At 40.0% G+C, this 20,139-nt stretch overlaps 1 protein-coding gene across 1 annotated transcript in view; it reads right to left on the bottom strand.

The window, feature by feature from the left end:
* CHPT1 (choline phosphotransferase 1) overlaps positions 1 to 16,961 on the bottom strand; it is a 1,155,717-nt gene extending 1,138,756 nt beyond the window's left edge. The window contains exon 1 of the mRNA XM_044087753.1: positions 16,489 to 16,961. Within this exon, the coding sequence (XP_043943688.1) occupies positions 16,489 to 16,728 (240 nt within the window). The 5' untranslated portion in view covers positions 16,729 to 16,961. The remainder of the gene's footprint in view (positions 1 to 16,488) is intronic.
* Positions 16,962 to 20,139: the final 3,178 nt, after the last annotated feature.

Below are 20,139 nucleotides of genomic sequence, written 5' to 3' on the forward strand. Positions count from 1 at the left end.
CAATTACCATGTTGCCTTTGATCCTTCACTGATGAGTCACAAATTGTGTAAGGCCTCGTCCCCCTATATCGCATCCAGTTTTGCCATGGGATTTGAATGTGGTCCTTGGTGCCTTGACATCCCCTCCTTTCGAACCAGCAACAACTTGTGAGAAAAAATTCTTGTCATGGAAGACCGCATTTTTGGTAGCTATTACTTTGGCCAGAAGGGTTTCAGAACTTCAAGCCCTTTCTGCCAAGCCTCCTTATCTCATTTTCCATAGGGACAGAGTATCCCTGAGATTAAATCCATCCTTTCTCCCTAAGGTTTCTTCTGCTCTTCACCTTCAACAATCTATTCAGCTTCCAGTCTTCTTTCCCGATTTTTCCAACGATGCAGAATACAGATTTCACCAGTTGGATGTGCATAGACAATTACGTTTCTATCTGGATAGGACGCAGCAGGACAGAAAATCAGATCAACTATTTGTTGCCTTTGCAGAGAACAAAATTGGCAAACCAGTCACTAAGGCCACGATCGCCAGATGGATCAGGGGTTGCGTGTCCTTCATTTATTCATCAACAGGAAGCTCCCTTCCATTCCCAGTTAGAGCTCATTCTACTAGGGCCATGGCAACTTCAACAGCTTTCCACTCCAGACTGTCTGTGGATGAAATTTGTGCTGTTGCCACTTGGTCTTCTCCACACACCTTTGTTTCTCATTACAAATTAGACTTGACATCCAGAGGTCAGGCGTCTTTTGGTTCCACAGTGCTCAGGAGTGTTTTTTCCAGTGAGCCTCCCAGGATATAGGTGCTAGGGACGCGGTCCCATCAGTTACTAATGTAGGCGAGATAGGATTGCACTACATCTTTTAGTTATGTACTTACCATAACGATAGATGTATGCGATCCATCTCGCCTACATTCGTATATACCCCCCCTCCTGCCCCCTACCTGAAGGATTTGAAGGAAACACTTTTGGGGTTTCCACTGAAGGTCTAATTTCTTCTCTCTGGATCACGTATCTCCGTGAGTTGAGTGCAGGTGAGGGAGAGTTTGTGTGGGGCAAACAAGATCTGGGGGCTTGGGTGTGGTGCATCCTGGGATAGAGGGGTTGGCCCAGCCAATCAGAGACTTTGTGCTAGTTTATTGGCCGAGTCGGAGCCGTTTCTCAGCTCCGAGCCCATCAGTTACTAATGTAGGCAAGATGGATCGCATACATCTATCGTTATGGTAAGTGCATAACTAAACGTTCGGTGTTGTGATCAGTCGGTATTTGGATTTTATGATGTTTCAATTTGGGTAAGTAATCACTCACACAAGTGTGTTATGAGGTTTTGATAGTAAACTGGAAAATATTACTAGTTGTAAGTGACTTTATAACTTAAGAAAGAATAAAGGATAAATAACACAAGGTATAAACTTTGAAGAGAGATGAAAACATACAGTAGTCTAAATATAGTGTGGAAAAAAGTATACAAATATATAAATAGGAAGTATGAAAATCAAAAAATAACTACTTTTTAAAAATAGAAGACTTGAAGGAGGTACAGGGGAAGAAAGGAAGCACCGTTTTACAGATCACGTAGTTATGTGTGCTTTGGTGGGTGAAAATGAATTTATTTAATATGTAAAAAGTATTAAGAAGTTTACAGAAGAAGCAAGAAAAAATAGGTTATTGCAAAGGGAAAAACAGTGGTTACAGGGAGGATCACAAGTCAATGAGACTGTTCTACAGGTAATGGCATGTCAGTGGGTAGAGTTTAATGATAAGTACAGGAAGGGGTTTACTATTATTTGTGCGAACTACATTCTGTCGGCTGCACTGTGCCGAAACTCAGAATGTCGAACGCACAAACATTTGTGCACCAGATAGTCGACTCCACTTAAGCAAATGCACTACTGCATTTGCATAAGTGTAAGTCAACTATCTGCACAGAGATCGCAGTACAGTGGGGAGTGGAAATTCATTCACATCCCCACTGTAGTGCGATCTCGGAGCTAGAATATATAAGTAGGGGGGTGTGGGGGGTGCAGGGGGGCTTGCCCCAATGCAAAAATGTGATTTGTCGTATAGGGGTTTGATTTACATCAGCTCCTATACGGCTATCATGTTGCGGTTTCGATACCAATGTCGAACCAAATGCGTCGAGTATTTGGTTCGACATTGTCAACGCTAGTTTTTTTTAACTTTTGGTATTACTATTCGTTTATTGGAACGGAGAAGGTTTTTCCATTCGAATAAACAATAGTAAACCACAGGAAGGTATATGCAGAAGTAGAGAGAAATTAGAAAAGCTAGAAATGAAAAATATAAGAGTGTAATGTATGACTGTGAGAACTTACTACAAGAAAAACTGAATAATTAAGTAGAAAGAGAAACATGTAAGAAACAGTTAACAAAAAAGATAACACATGCACAAAATGTTTTTACAAGGTAGCAAGGAAGGAGTGACTTTTTGGGAAAAAGAAATAAAGTATGAGGAAGGAAAGATGCTGCAGCTAGAAGAAGAGAATGGAGTAGTGGAATATAAACAAGAAATACATGCGGGTGATGAAACAATACATTAGAATAATTTAGAAGGAAGAAAGGAGGAATGAAGAACAAAGATGGAGTATTTGACATTTACAAAAGGGACAGTCAGAATGGTTGGAAAAATAAATAAAAGGTAGAACTGGGAAAGAAAAGGATGTTAATGAAAACACTTCACTGGGATAAAATGAAATACTCGTGCAACAAAATGTGTGTTTATACATTTAATAATAAATGGTTACAGTAAGAAATAAAATGAAGAGATATATTGGTGTGACAAAATTCATAAACAAAATGAGTTAAGGACATAAGAAATGGAGGTCTATAACATTCAGAAATACTGGTTACAATATTTTCATAAAAATGTGACAAAACAAAAGGATTTCTGGAAGTAAAAATGGAACTTTTGCATGAAGTTGCATACAGGTGTACGGGAAGCAAGAAAAATATCAGATAATGATAAAGGTATGGTAACAAAACAAGTTAAGAAAAAGTTGTCCTATGCTGTAGCTAAAGCTTTTGATAGCATTAACCATTTCTAGACCTGAAAAATTAGGAGGGTATACGGTATAGGAGAAAGAAAAATAATTAGAGTTAGTATAATTAGTAATATTTATTGTAAATGGGTGTTTGGGGGAAGAAAATTCAGGTGGGAAGTTCCGCAAGAATGACGTTCTACGAATGCGATAATTTTTCTTTTAGTAATGAAAGCACTGACAGGAAGCTGAACAGTTTAAGTGAGGTTAACTGGGAAATAAGACACAGGCTATCAATGCCACTGTTTGTGTCATATACAGATGGCTTAATGGGTAAAGGAATGGTGGAAATACACAGCTGCAAAAAGTGTGTTTGAGAGTAAATAAACAGAAGAGTAAGGGGTTTGCAGATGTAGCACAATACAGTGCACTTCTACTATGAATGAGAAGCATAACAAACTAAAGTATTCTAAAAAGTTGCAAGTCTCCAGCAGTGGAAAGATGTTTTACAAGAAGTATTAATATGTTATAATGATGGAAAACATTTCAGACCTCATATAAAAGTGCTTGTAATTAACACTTACAAATTAGCTAAACTAACATATGTCAGAAGTGTGTGTGTGTATTTATATAAATGTAGATAAATATGTATATATATATTATGTATGGCTTTATTGAAGTTAATCTAAACTTCAGTAGACTGACACAAAAACACTGACTGCAAAAAAAGATCAACACCTTAATGTGCAGCTCTGAGACATAATCATGGACCATGCAAAACAAATCTAGTGTTTTTGTAGGGGCCAAACCCCTGCTACTCACAGATCATACAATCCCAGGAAAGGAGCATATTCCCCAACTTTCCCCAACCCAAGGGATTGTTGATCTTGCACACCTGTTGACCATCTGTTTTGTCGATTAAAGAGTATCAACAAAACAGATGTCAAATTTTGTGAGTTTCAATTAATAAGAACACTCCCATATAAGAGTTGCAAGTGGTCAAAAATGTGAGTTGTCGAACAGAAAAAAAAGCCAGTGCAAATGATCAAAAATCAGTTGATTGTACTTACTGTCCTTTTTCTGTGCAATATTTCGGTACAGTGGGGCTGAGAAATTTGCCCTTTCCCCACTGTATTGTGATCTTGGAATTGGTATACATGATTAGCAGGGGACCTGCCCCCTCCCAATAAAAAAAGTTTTACTTTGTTTTGTTGTACTATTTATACTCTATCATTTGTCATTGGATTTATTAATTTTACTATACATAGACATACATTGTTAGAAACCACATTCAGTATAATTTGGGGATCAAAGCTTAATCTTAACAAAAAAGAATTGCATAACAGTAAGAAAACGTGGAGGATGAGTTTGCTGGATCCTATTGCTTCTACACTTGTTTTTGGTATTAAAAATGAGAAAATAATTGTATAATAAATATGCAGACATATGGTTAGAGGGGAAGGGTGACAGCTGTGAAATGACTATGTAAATAAAATCAGAATCTAGGAGATAAATGTGAAAGAAGTGCATGAAGAAAAAACATTGGCATATAAAAAGATAATCAATAAAATGTTTACACTGGACCATGAGTGAATATATGAAGGAATAAGAAAATCAATAAGAGCGATACAAGAGAGAGTTGAGAAAATTTATGAAAATGATAAATTCTGTAAAGTTTATTATTAGGTTACCTAAAAAGCACCAATGAAACACAAAATACAAGAAGAAAGATTATGCATGAAAAAGCAAAAATGAAACACAGAGTGCAATACAAAAGATTATGTAGTATGTGTAAAGTGGAAGAGACAATAAAATGTTTCTGAAATGTGAAAAGGTTGAAGCGGGTTAGAAAGGACTTTAAACATAAATGCTTTACTGATATTAATATGAATATGACATATGAAAAAAAATATTAAACTGAAAATAATGATATTGATATTTTGGAAAATATATTTACTGCAATACGTTTTTATGGAAATGTAGATGTAACTAGTTTTTGTACAACAAAACACAGGAAAGTGAGGATGTGTTAAGTAGAATAAAACAATCATGTGGCAGGTGGGGTGGTTTGAAAAGACATAAAGGGTAAAATAAGTGAGAATAATGTGCAATGTAATATAATGTAAAGGAATGAATGGCAATGAAGCACTCAAATTCTTTTTAGTAAGTACACTGGGACTTTTTACATCTATCTGTGCTACCACCAACTCATGCAGAGTGGACCTTGCTTTAATATCTTATCTGAAGGATGAATATTATTCTATGATGCTTCACTATACAACACTTACAAGGATTTCTTTTTATAAACAAAGCCTGAAGGGGTGAAAAAGCCTACTCCTGCTGTTGTGATGACTTTTGGATTACTTGATATTTAGACTCATAGAAGACTCATAGGGCTTTAAAGTTTCACTTCCATTTTGTCAGAATGGCTGCATTGGCCTTAAGGAGCAGAAGTGGCCTACCACTCATAATGTGCAACTGCTGACTTTTAAGAGTATAAGATCACAAACTCAGAAAGACAAGGGTTTTCTGAATATTAACATACACAGTCTTTAACAAACTACAGTGGCATGTGTACAGAAATCTGTGCAAGCACATTTGATAAAAAATGCAATTTTTTTTCAGGTAGACAAGAGTACTCCTAAAAGTGTACTTAGTAGCTGTCTCAGCTAGATGCATTCTGTGCTTACAAAAAAATCATGTGATGTCCCCACTCTAAGTCAGTAATCAAGGAGCCCAAATCCTCACCACTAATACTGGAAAGGGATGGTCACTTGGAACAAAAATAGATACACACAGTATTTACAGATGCAGCTCTCTGCATCAAGCACAATTTCCCTTAAAAGCACACAGGGAACACACTCAGTTTGAAATCTGGATTTCTCTGTCTCCCTCCACGTCCCCAATATGATTCCCCACTGGCACAGCTACAGAGTTGAGTCCTCAGCTGAGTGTCCAAGTCAAGTCCTCGAGCACCCTCTCTGTGAAACTAGTACTTTATGTCCCTGCTCAAAGCAACTGACACACACTGTGACTGGCACAGATTTTCTAGTTATACCCCCTTCTGTCCAGACTATAAGGTAGTTACTGCCACCAGACAGTCCAAAGGCAGCTACTTTAAGGCTTTTACAAGCGTACCCAATTACACTGAGTGAAATTAATATTAGTACAAATGGTAGTGTTTTGATCAATGCGGTACGGCTTTTAGGAGTGGTCACAGAGTCACCAAATAGATACAAGTACTCTCAAAGTTTAAAATACTCTATAAAGGACTGGTCACAATGAAAAGTTTAAATATATTTAATAATAAAAGAACAAGAAAATACTAAATGTCTATTTAAAATAAACAACAAGAGTTTCAATCACAGGAAATATTAAAATAACACAGATGAATAGATTCGCACAGATACAGAAAAACAGTACTTAACTTACCTAATCTCACTATATTTTCCTAACTGATCTAAAGAATTACTATTCCCTGGTCACTTACTAGAGCAAGGCAAAATGAAGTAGGTGAGGGGTCCTTCTTTGTCAGGTTACAAAAACAGAGTGCCATGAGACTTCAGTCTCACCTAGTATTAAAATATCATTTTTAGTGATGGATTACAGAATGACATCACATACATCTGGTCATCTGACTTCTAGTTCCCATGCTACCCCCTTGGCTAGAAGCTGTCAGGATTTAACACACGTCAGTAATATACACATACATACAGTACATACACACACACAGGCTTGCTAAGATCTGCTGCAGCACTTGGAAGTCATAAAACAATTTCAAACTTCCACCCTTCCAGAGTAGTAATTAGTTCACCCCAAAGACAATGTAGAAAGCTTCCTAGTAAAGACTTTTTGTCTCTGGCTGCACTGAGAACTGTAAGATACAATCTTTATGGCCTAAACTAAGTAATTTAATTTCTTACTATTTTTCAACGTCAGGTGGATTGAGGTTAACCTTTTCTCTTCCAGTATCCTATGTTACAGTAACGCGACAGTGTGATATATGAAAAGCGTTAATGTGTTTGTCAGTCTGTTTTGGAATAAACTGAGTGAACTAAGCTCCGTGCCTGTTTCGACTCCTTAGCATCTCTTTTGTGGATTATTGGTTTTGGTTCGAGATTGCTACACTTTTCACTTATTTGCTATGTTACAGTATATACATTTCAACAGTTACAATAATACATGTACACTTCTTCCTCTGTCCAGCAAGAAACACTACTGATACATTTGTAACACAAGCAACTTAAATATATTTTTCAACACAAGCATCTGTACAAAGCAGTTTGATATACATACAAATGACATATAATTCTTTATAAAATTCCAGCTAGCTGTGCTGGCACATGTTACACATCTGCTGCCCTACTTCTCCCGGCATAGCTGGCAATACTTCACGTCATCATAAAATGTTTACAGCTGTCTCTTAAAACATTTGAAGACAAAGTTTTCTGCTGTACTATCATAGCCTATGGAATTTTTGAACTGTGCCACTGCTCTCACACAGCCTCCTCCTTTAAACACTGTATACACATAGTACAGTATTTGATGGAGATGGAGTGGGCCATGTCCAAACAACCAAAAGGAACATTACATAGGCATAAAACCGAATCTCATCAAAGATAACAATTCAGCTCCACGCAATAAAGACAGATAGTCATCATGGGAAACTATGATGTGAGACATCACTAATGCATGGGGTCCTGGAGACCCCCAACCACTGAAAAACAGTCTGGTTAACCTAAACAAACATTCCTGTCACAACTTCATAAACAGTTGATGAATAACAAGATACAATATTTTTACACTAATTTCACATAAGCTTCCCTTTGATTTTTGTCTATGATGCCACGCCTCACTCACAGTAAACTAAACAAAGAAATATAAGCAGGATGCCCCTCTCCCCAAAACTAAACAATAAATCACTGTATTCAGCTGCTCACACACAAATACATGCAGCCTTTTGTTTGCATTTCTGGCACAACTAAGCATTCATTTTTATGCAATCTACAAATAGTACTTCCCAAATAAATGCATGAATTAAACAATAAAATATATAATGTAGTATATTCTTTAAATCCAAAACTTATGCCTAGCTGTCATGGCAGAAATAACCACATATGCACAGGTGGAAGGGGATAGAATGGCAGAAACACTTGTAATAAATGAATACCTCTCAACCTCTTAATACAGGAAATATAGGCAAAACTGACTTATTGCCTTTTCTGCATTTAGCGCGGAGTTGCCACTAGAGCACCATCGGGCAGCGCAGGTTAAAGAAGGTTAAACTATTTCTGGCTCCGTAAAGTCTGCTCTTCATTTTTTCCCTTAGAACTGCTGTACTTGTAATCTAAACAGTCTATTCTCTATCTGTAAAGCTCAGCACTTGTTCCTAAAGCATTTTTTAGTCAGGTAAAGCACTTCTATATTATACAAAGTACTTCACTAGCTTAAAACCCCCTTGAGTACCCACTTCCCTATAGGTCCTTTCTGACTCAGTTACACAGCAAACTTTTTCATTTCTTCTAGCATGTCAAAGGGTCAGTTGCTAGCATCCTCTCCTGCTCAGCTGGTGAATCTGGGAATATTGAGGCAATGTTACAATTGCCTCATGTACACAGACAACCCTCTCCTCCTCCCACAAAACACAAATACATGCGAGAGATGCAACTATATAGCCAAACTGGAGGCTGAGCTCTCTCAACTCAGGACTGGCAAAACCAGACAGGAGGAGAAGGTAACCACACACACCATAAACCCAGTCTCACATAGAACTATCACAACTACAAATCAAACACATAAACACACAAAGACATACTCGGAGGCACTGATCAAAAATCTACCAAAACAGCAGAGGCCTCCAAAGCAGACACCCAAACAACTGCCACCTCATGACATAACACAAGCAACACATAGATCACAAAGTCAGTGTGCAAATCGGTCACAGCCCTTAAGGCCAAACACAATGACAGACACACTTGTCATAGGTGACTCCATAGTCAGACACACTGACGTCCCACTCACCAGACTGAACAAGGAGAGGGTCACAGTAAGCTGCCTGTCGGGCACTAGAATCCGCCACATAACACAAGCACTCAGGTCACTCCACAGCAAGTACAAGTATGACTCAGTCATTGTCCATGCCGGTGTGAATGACCTGAGACGTACCTCCCTGGACTACGTGAAAAGAGACATAAAGGAGCTCTCAGATTATGTAGCCCAGGCTGGTATGACCCTGACCCTGAGCAGTATCCTACCTTCACCAAGAATGATGCCACAATACAGAGACAAAATTATCAGTTTTAATAATTGGCTTAATTTCTGGTGTCATTCTAAGGGGATCCAATGTCTGTCTGCCTAGAATGACATGCTTGACAAGCCACGCTGCTTCGCAAGGGACGGCTTGCACCTGTCACCCCTGGGTTTCTGGATATTGGCAAAGGCTCTTGCCACCGCCATAGTCCTTTTTTAGACAAGGCTCAAATTCTAAACCCACCGCCCTAGAAAACAATAATGGAAAAAAACTACGGGTAATGCTGCTCAATGCCAGAAGTCTAAATCTCAAGATGCACGCCCTCAAAGCCCTCCTCAGTATGGAGAACATCAATGTCTGTGCTGTGACTGAAACCTGGTTCAAGGCTCCTGAGAGCACCCCGGCACTATCAGGTTTTACCTCATACCATGCGTTCCGGCCCCAAAACCCGGACCGTACCACAAAAGGAGGGGGTTTATCCATATTCATCAAGGATACCCACACCTCCAGGCTGGTGGCAACTCACGAAGCATCAGAGACCATTCAGGTGCAATTAACCATAGGCAAAACTGCTCTACAGTTTGTAGCATGTTACAGGCCACCCTCTCAAACTCAGGAACCTCACACAGCCTTCCTGAAGACACTGGAGAGTATAAATGTCTCTCCAAACACCATCATATTGGGTGACTTCAACTACCCAAACATAGACTGGGAACATTACTCAAGCCCCAATACCCTAGCCCAAAGGTTCCTGGAGTTCATAAACTCAAATGCTATGGAACAACTTGTCACCATTCCCACAAGAGGTGAAAATATACTAGACCTGATCATCACAAACATGGGGACAAAATGCTCCACACCGAAGTATATCCCTCATTGGTGAGATCAGACCATAAACTAATCTCACTGGAGATCCACATCCCGCCCCCACCCCAACAAAAAGACCACAGTGAAGAACTTCTCAAAAGCCAACTTCACACTTCTTAAGACTGGTGTGGTATCCTTCAAGGCCCCTGAGCCATTGGAAACCACAACCCAAGCTGCTGAATCCCTTACAAATGCTTTCTACGAGCACCTCCAGGATTGTATGGATCAAGCAATCCCAAATAAAATCAAGACCCTTTCCACCAAAGGCAAGCGCCCGATCTGGTGGACCCCAGCCATAAACAAACTTTACAACAAGAGGAGAAAGCTACTACAAGATAGAGCAAAATCCCTAAAAGGGAAGACATCTCTGATCAATACTAGTAAAAAACTATGATCACTCATAAAATCATCCAAGGCCAACTTTGAGAGAAAAATCGCCAAGGACTCAAAAGACAATCATAAGGCCTTCTTTAGCTATGTTATAAATCTGGGTGGAAACTCCCAGATATGCTCAGAATTAGTCCAGAATGATACAAAAATCACTGAATCCACAGACATTGCAAACATACTAGCAGACAGGTTCAGTGAAAATTTCTCCTCTCCCTCCCCCCCAAAAGGAGAAATATCTATCCCAGCAGAGTGTAGCCTCCCAATCATCTCAAATGCCCAGGTGAGAGCTGCTCTCTCTAAAGCTAAAAACACAGCATCAATGGGACCAGATGGTGTCCCCGGCTGTGTGCTACACGAACTCAATGAGGAACTAAACCCACACATAAGGCTGCTGTTTAATCTTAGCCTTACCACAGGATACGTACCCAAAGAGTGGCGTACGGCAACTGTGGTCCCACTCCACAAAGGCGGTGCTTCTACGGACCCTGGTAATTACCGCCCCATAAGCTTAACAAGCCTGGTCTGCAAAGCTATGGAGAGGATCATAATGGAACTCATAAATAAAGACATAGGGGACCTACAGACATTGGATCCTACCCAATTCGGCTTTGTCAAGGGCAGATCATGCCTCTTGAACTTGGTCGACTTTTTTGAAACAGTCACCAAGGCCATTGATGAGGGTAAGGCAGTTCACACAGCCTACCTTGACCTTGCAAAGCTTTCGACACAATACCCCACTCGGGTATCATAGAAAAGCTCACCAGCTTAAATGTAAACCCATATGTCATAAGATGGGTTGCAAACTGGCTCAAGGACAGAACCCACAGGGTTAGAGTTGCTGGTGCCATGTCAGACTCCAAGCCGGTCACAAGCGGTGTCCCACAGGGCTCAGTCCTGGGCCCCCTCTTGTTCGGCATCTACTTTTCAGAAGTGCAGGCGAACATAGGAGGATTGTGGCTGACAAAGTTTGCAGATGACTGCAAACTGGGCGCCATAGTTGAAAATCCATCAGACACAGATATCCTTCAGAGAGGTCTCATAGAAACGGATAACTGGTGCCAGAGCCATGGCCTTAAGCTAAACGCCAAAAATGTATAGTCATACCCTTTGGTAAAAACAAGGTAACCCCAAGTTACCACATAGGTGGCAATCCATTAAGCACAGAAGAGGTTATCAGGGACCTGGGGACCCAAGTTGACAGTAACCTTTCTTTTGACACTCACATTGCCAAAGTGGTTAGGAGGACCTTCTACATTGCCCACCTGATTATGAAGGGATTCACATCCAGATCAAGGGAGGTCATTGTTCCCCTGTACTCTTCACTTATCAGACCAATGATTGAGTACAATGCCCCATTCGGAATGTATCTTACCCGACACCTGCAGCAATTGGAAAGACGCCAAAAGTTCCTCACCAAAAGGATAAAGGGGCTCAAAAATATGCCATATGCTGCCCGACTGAAGAAACTCCAGCTCTATTCAGTCGCATACCGTCTGCTCAGAGGTGACCTGTGCCTGACATACAAGGCCATGTCCAACCCGGAATTAATGGACATGCTCCACCTCAAAAAATCCAAATCCACCAGAGCCACAAGAGCAAGAGATTTAAACCTCAACACGGATATAAATAGGACATGCTGGAGGGACAGATTCATCACCCAGAGACTCCCTATGCTGTGGAACAGAATCCCGGTCCATGTGAGACAGAGCACCTCGCTGGCTCTGTTCAAGAGGAATCTTGACCAGTGGATGGGAGATCGTAGGTTTACCCCGGGGATAATCTCTGTATCACTGCTGGACAGAGGCACGGCAAACTAATGGGTATAGTATTCTTCAACCTAAGGGGTGGTGAAAGCCACACAACTCTGGCTAGGCTTATAAATGCCCTAGGGCAGATAGCCTAGTATGAACCTATGAACCTATAAAAATAACTGGGGGACAAAGGTCCAAAATAAGGGACAGATTTTAAATATTGCACTTATAAACTTTGAAAGTTGCTAGAATATCAGGGTTTGCCTTGGCATGCATTTTTTGAAGAACATGAAGTCCAAAACTCAAATCTCTGTCACTATTTATAGGTTCACAGCTAAGTACTAGGTTAACTGCCCTTGCAGGCCATTTTAAGCATATTCAACTTCCATTTCTGTGCTCAAATTTACCTATCCCACTTAGTTAGAGATTGGACTTACCCGTCCCATGGTCGATAATTACATATTAATCCTAATGAGAATAACTAGGATCATACCACAGATAATCTGAGGGAACTCATACATGGGAAGTATTTAGTAGCTACCTCTGTCCATTAGTAGCACAGGGTGCAGTCTGGGATAAATTTTTTAGTTTCCCCATCTATAGATCCAAGTTGCACCTGAACATGTACAGGGATGAACTATGTTTTATGCAGATGACGAGTCTGTTCCACAGCAGCGGTATCCTCTGAGAGATGTAACTGTCACTCCAAACCATTCAGATGATGCTGCAAAAGAGGTTTTGATCCCTAGACTGAGTATTTCTGATACCATTTGATTTCAGTCCTCAAAGATTTGCCAAAACACACAGAGGAACATAAACATGAGACAAAGATATAGACACTCTACAAAAAATCAAGAGAGTTGAGAGGTATGCAAGCTTTTGTTGGCATTTTGACATATTTTGTAAGTGTTCTGTTTTTTCACAACATACGTATAGTATCTCTTCAGACATAATTAAATGAAACAAATCCACACATGTACTGATCATACTGAGAGCTTGAATGTAGAGAGAACAATTATTGCTTCCTTCATTATTTCACATAGCAAGCAATTTTTTTTAGAAAGTCATTTTCTGGAACTATATTATGCGCCACACAACCTATCTGGCAAGATTTTCACAAGTATACCAACTATGAGAATTAGAACACCAAATTAGTGCAATTTCATCACTGCTAAGGCACATATGGGCATCATTAAAAGCATGCTGAACTTTATGAGCATATAAATGTATGCATAAACATTCTCATAAATACAATAAAATTTATATAACATAGCATATTCTTTTAAGTCCAAAACTTATGCCTAGCTGGCATTGGACAAACAGCCACATTAGTATAGGTAGAAGAGGACAGGATGGCAGAAACACTGGTAAGGAAAGTGGCTTAGATGGACTTTACTTAGGACTCCAGGAGACAGACTACATAATCAAAGAATGGGAGGGAATATCTAATTACTGTGTAAAATGAAACAGACACTATTCACATAACTTTGGTAGACAAGAGTTTGTTTGTGCACTGCGTATTGCTTACAAGACATCTATACACAATTATGGTGATCTGACATGGGTAAGAAGGTACAGAACAATTTAAACATTGAGTTTAGACATGATGGATAATCCAACATCCTTCAAACTTAAGATCACTTAATAATCCTGCAAAAGATAATCAGTTTTCTGAAGATTCATTCTTCAGATATATACAACAAATCACCATGGTTAATTCCATAGTAGGCTTGGGCTGGAGTTAAGGTCAAAGGATAAAAACGAGGACAGTCTGGAAAAACCCATCATACTCCGTGTTTATGTACATCTGGTATACTTTTCTTAAATTTAAAATTGGATTTATTCATTTAACCATTTTTATATGATAAACTCTGACCAGTTTGTCCCATAACACTTTGGGATACAATATACTTCACATGCATCAGATATGTATTCATTCACAATACAGTATTGCAACACATTTTGCAAAGTTTCTACTAAACAATTTTCCATTCTGCCCATAATGAACTGTGTGCTTGACTGCTTTTCCTCTGGGACATGAATACTAGCCTTAAATTTTCCGACTAATGAGGTTCTACTACACATTTCTCCTGTACTCTGCCTCTGGTGCCAAATAAACCTAGAACTGTTGCACTTCCAAGCAAATGCTAAACAGGCATAGATCCAAATCTTCTTCTTTCAGCTTTTCCCGGTTAGAGGTCACCACAGCGGATCACCTGTCTGTTCATGATCGGCAGTGGAGTTTTTACGGTGTCGAGTTGCCAGCCCAGCGCCCAACCTTCCACAGAAGGCACACACTCACACCTAGGGCCAATTTAGAGTGTCCAATCAACCTACAGTATGTCTTTGGAATGTGGGAGGAAACCAGAGCACCCGGAGGAAACCCACGCGACCACAGGGAGGACATACAGACTCCGCACAGAAGGCAACCCAGCCGAGGATCGAACAGGAGAACCTCTTGTTGTGAGGTGGCAACGCTAACTGCTGCACCACCGTGGCCGCTCCGGCATAGATCCAAACAGATTAACAAAATGCAGATGGTGCAAGATAGTCTGAAACACTATACTTTTTCAGCTGACTTCTTAAACAGTGCACACTCCCTTGACACTGCATGCTTTACTGTGACTAATTTATTGCATACTAATGGTTAATGTCCTATTTAAAATAACTAGTGCATGGGAACATAGAAATTACAGAGTTTAGCTTCTGTAACTCAACTTGCAAATTAAGTGCTTTGCACACTGTAAAATGTAGTGGGTTGCAGGTTCAGCTCCCTTCAGGGTTCTATGCTTAACCTGGCAGTAAGCGGAGAGGATTAAGGCTATGAACTGTTAACAAGCGGTTTCCTGTAGTACAGGGTTTGATTCCCTCAGCCTTCACTTGCCTACTGTTAAGAGTTTCAGCAACTCGCTTAACTAGGCAGTGCTTTTGGGCAGATGGGAAATTGACCTAAGCTCTTAAATGGTCTCTCGGACTGCATGCCTAGTAACAAACTATGAAACCATATAAAAAAAGAAAAGCTGTAATAACTTGCAATGACTCACTGTCACATCAGTAAAGAATGTTATGACTTTTAAAAGAAGAGATGGGAAGTTATTGGTTATTATTGCTCAAAATAACCTGGACACCTTTGTCACCTCCATTATGCTTGGCTGCTTTGTCCGAGTTTTTGTACTAAGAGACTGAGGGGCATGCACCTTTTGCAAGAACACTTATCCATGATGGCATAGCATTATGGCCACAATAAATGTGATTTGAGGAGCAGAAGCTATGACATGGCTGAGATAGGCTGGTCTCAGATAACAACAAAAGTACACATATATAAGCTAATGACAACAGGAAGATTTAGAAAGTATGTAAGGGCTTACTTAAAAAAGGGCAATGGAAGGCTGTTGACTAAAACTAATTCTGAGAAGTATAAATCACATCAAGTCTCTTAACAGCTGCAACACAACAAAAAAACTGCACACTTAGAGAGGTCAGGATGTGTAAACGGTGATTAAGTAATTGCTGCGTTTCAACAGGTCTGGCATCACTTATGAAACACAAGAGCAAAGGAGTGGTGACAAAAAACATCAGAAAATGGTAGCATCACCAAACAAAATTTAAAAAAGTCAACATGTAAATAGTATTTATGTTTCACCATAATCAAGTGCAATAAACTGGTGAGTCTTATTTCCAACAAACGTTCATTCTTATTCGGTTTGGGTTACTCTGTATTATTAGAGACATTTTTTTACAGATTCTGTCGCAGGGACTTACAACAATAATGGGGTGGGAGGGGGGTACTGTCCAGAGCAACCTTCTGTCGTTGCTCGTTTCACCTTTAAAAACTAGACTGCCAACAAAAAGCTAATTACAAGTCCTGTGAAGTGTAATGTGCACAAGGGTTACCACCATAACACAACTCGTTTAGGAATACGTTTTCTTAAATGACAGGCATATGGGAAGCCAGAAACCATACCAAAATCCACGTTTATTAAGCTAATTCCATTTAATTTATATCGGTAAAGTTACTTAGAAATGTTGGAAAAGTTGTTGGGTAGGGTGCTTGTGCGTGTATGTCAGGTCACTCATTGCCTTGCACTTGTCTGACCTAGTAAACCTAGGCATTGTTGTTAGTGTAGCATAGCTCCTCCTAACACGAAAGAACAGGAGAAAGGCTGCAAATGTAATTTTCATAAACTGCTCTTATTCACGAATACCGTAACCAACCCAGTACTACGCAGTTTTACTCTTACCTCCTCTGTGGCAGTGGGGCAGTAGTAAACTAGGACGAGAGTAGTGATTATGTTGACTAGCAGCCCAATGATTGTGATGGTATTTGGTGCCAACCACAGTGGAATGTGCTCCACCACCCAATTCCAAAAGATCTGCAGAGGGGGCTCCAGCAAGGAACGACCAGAGGCGCTGTATTTATGTTCTGCCAGACGTTTAAGCTGCTGGGCTGTCAGGGGCTCCTGTCGTAAACACTGAGCCATGCTGTTTATCTGCCCACGACCCCCTTACTGTTACTGCTGGCCACACAACATCAGCAGGAAGACCTGGGTAGTCTAAAGTACCGCAGTTCTGCCTAGTGGCTTCTAACACTCCTTAAGTTATTAAATTATTAAGGCCGATCCAAGCTAAGTAAAAGTCACAGTTAACTTTACTGCTCCTCCTCCTGTGGTAGCGTCAGAATCTTACAAACAGGAAATCAAGTCAGTCCGGAAGCGATCAAAAACCAGGAAAATGTAAACTTTTAAACTTGTCTATTGGGTGGTGTCGCGTTGTGAGATTAAAACATTAAACTGTGAGATAAACTTAAGGCAAATATATCAGTCAATGTGTACTTGTGGGTTGTTACTTGTCAGAGTTAAGGTAACTATGGTAAAAAGACAAGTGACGTGTTTGAATGATAAGCTTTAATGCCAAAAGGCAGGCGCGTACTCTTGCAGACTGTAACTTACACTAGATCAGTGTTTAAAGCCGTAACGCAACAAATGTTAGAGGAAGAAGTTTTATGTGGCTGCGCACTCCTTTAGAAATAATAGCAAATCACTTAGAAAGTGAAGCACTTTTCTTAAGCAGTTACATACTAAACAGTACACTAACTAAATTAACTTTATGACAGTATTCCATGCCAAACTGAGCACCGGTTTGAGCGCGACCTGTATAAATTGTAAGTAATCATTAGGCAACATAAATATTAGTAGGCGTGTTTAATTTATAATTGTCTTCAAGAGGCGTGCATGAAGGGAAACCGGTGGGTGGAATGTATTTATTTAATTTATTGACGTTTTATTACCGGGGAAAGTCCGATTGGGTAGAAACCCATTTTCAGCGGAGGCCCGGGGAGAAAAGTTCCAAATTATTACAAAACATTTAAGAACAATAATTTTACAATTCCAATAATATATAAATTGAATCTACAGTTTAAATAATTATAACAAATCAGACATGATATAAAAACAATGATTAAGAATTGATACACGTTATATTGCTACTGTCTGCGTTGTGGACGCTGCTCGTTAAGTTCGCCTAACAGATACACGATTTTAATAACATATTTAAAATGTATGTATGTATCTCTGTATCTATATACACACACATATGTATATAAAACTATTTGGGCAACTATCTACTAATTAATTAAACAGCCATAAACTATTAGAACATAGATCAGTAGCAGTTACATGTTGGTAAATGGTTTTGGACTGGGGAATCGGAATTTTTACTCTTTAAAATACAGACAATTTACCGACTTTATAATAAAATTACTTTTATTTCAAGCTCCGTTTTTAATTTATAAGAAAGGATTGGCATAATTTAATGTGACTGGAATCTGACTTTTCAAGCAAGACAAAGTATGTGGCATATTGGAATGCAGGAATAAAACCAATTAAAACTGGTTCTTTTATGTATGGATGGGAAAGTATAATAAAGCAGCATAAACAGAAGAGTAGGTACGTAGGCTGCTGTGAGTGTTCTGTTTTTGTTGTATCCTTTATAAGTACTGGTTTAGTCTTGGCTGTTTTCTTTTTTTTTTTCTATAACTTGTGAAAATGTTACTGTTACTGAAATACTCAGTGCATATCTGATCTCTATCTCTTCCCAACAATAAAATCATAGAAAACCCTGTCAAAATTCAAAGCAAGTGGAATGTGTAAAAAATTGTATTTTATAAGTATCATAACAAAGTACTATTGATCCCTATGCATTCTGTGTAGTGAATCTTAAGGTCTGTTAGCTCACTAGCATAGTTGTGTTTTGAAATGATGATCAGCTTTAACAATTGGCTTAATTTCTGGTGTCATTCAAAGGGGATCCAGTGTCTGTCTGCCTGGGATGACATGCTTGATAAGCCACGCTGCTTTGCAAGGGACGGCTTGCACCTGTCACCCCTGGGATTCCGGATATTGGCTAAGGCTCTTGCCACCCCCATAGTGCCTTTTTTAGGCAAGGCTCAAATTCTAAACCTACCACCCTAGAAAACAAAAATGGGAAGAAACTAAGGGTAATGCTGCTCAATGCCAGAAGTCTAAATCTCAAAATGCACGCACTCGAGGCCCTTCTCAGTATGGAGAACATCGATGTCTGTGCTGTGACTGAAACCTGGTTCAAGGCTCCTGAGAGCACCCTGGCACTATCAGGTTTTACCTCATATCATGCGTTCCGGCCCCAAAACCTGGACCACACCACAAAAGGAGGGGGTGTATCCATATTCATCAAGGATACCCACACCTCCAGGTTGGTGGCAACGCACGAAGCATCGGAAACCATCCAGGTGCAATTAACCATAGGCAAAACTACTCACCGTTCCCACAAGAGGAGAAAATATACTAGATCTCATCATCACAAACATGGGGACAAAATGCTCCACACCGGAAGTATATCCCTCATTGGTGAGATCAGATCACAAACTTATCTCACTGGAAATCCACATCCCGCCCCCACCCCAAACAAAAAAGACCACAGTGAAGAACTTCTCTAAAGCAAACTTCACACTACTCAAGACTGGTGTGGTATCCTTCAAGGCCCCGAACCAGTGGAAACCACAACCCAAGCTGCGGAAGCCCTTACAAATGCCTTCTACGAACACCTCCAGGACTGCATGGATCAGGCAATCCCTAATAAAACCAAGACTCTTTCCACCAAGGGCAAACGTCCAGTCTGGTGGACCCCAGCCATAAACAAACTTTACAATAAGAGGAGAAAGCTGTTACATGATAGAGCAAAATCCATAAAGAAGACACCCTTGATCATTATTAGTAAAAAATACGAGCACTCATAAAATCATCCAAGGCCAACTTTGAGAGAAAAATTGCAATAGATTCAAAAGACAATCATAAGGCCTTCTTCAGCTATGTTAGAAACCTGGGTGGAAACTCCCAGATATGCGCAGAATTAGTCCAAAATGATACAAAAATCACTGAACCCACAGACATTGCCAACATACTGGCAGACAGGTTCGGTGCAAACTTCACCCACCTCTCCCCCAAAAGGAGAGATAACTATCCCAGCGGAGTGTAGCATCCCAGACATCTCAAATGAGCAGGTGAAAGCTGCTCTCTCTAAAGCTAAAAACACAGCATCAATGGGACCGGATGGTGTCCCCGGCTGTGTGCTACACGAACTCAACGAGGAACTAAACCCGCATATAAGGCAGCTGTTTAATCTTAGCCTTACCACAGGATACGTGCCCAAGGAGTGGCGTACGGCAACTGTGGTCCCACTCCACAAAGGCGGTACCTCTACGGACCCTGGTAATTACCGCCCCATAAGCTTAACAAGCCTGGTCTGCAAAGCTATGGGGAGGATCATAATGGAACTCATAAACAAAGACATAGGGGACTTGCAGACATTGGACCCGACCCAGTTTGGCTTTGTCAAGGGCAGATCATGCCTTTTGA

This window comes from Protopterus annectens, chromosome 11.part0 (assembly GCF_019279795.1).
Source record: "Protopterus annectens isolate FY-2018-M chromosome 11.part0, PAN1.0, whole genome shotgun sequence".
NCBI classification, from domain to species: Eukaryota; Metazoa; Chordata; order Ceratodontiformes; family Protopteridae; genus Protopterus; species Protopterus annectens.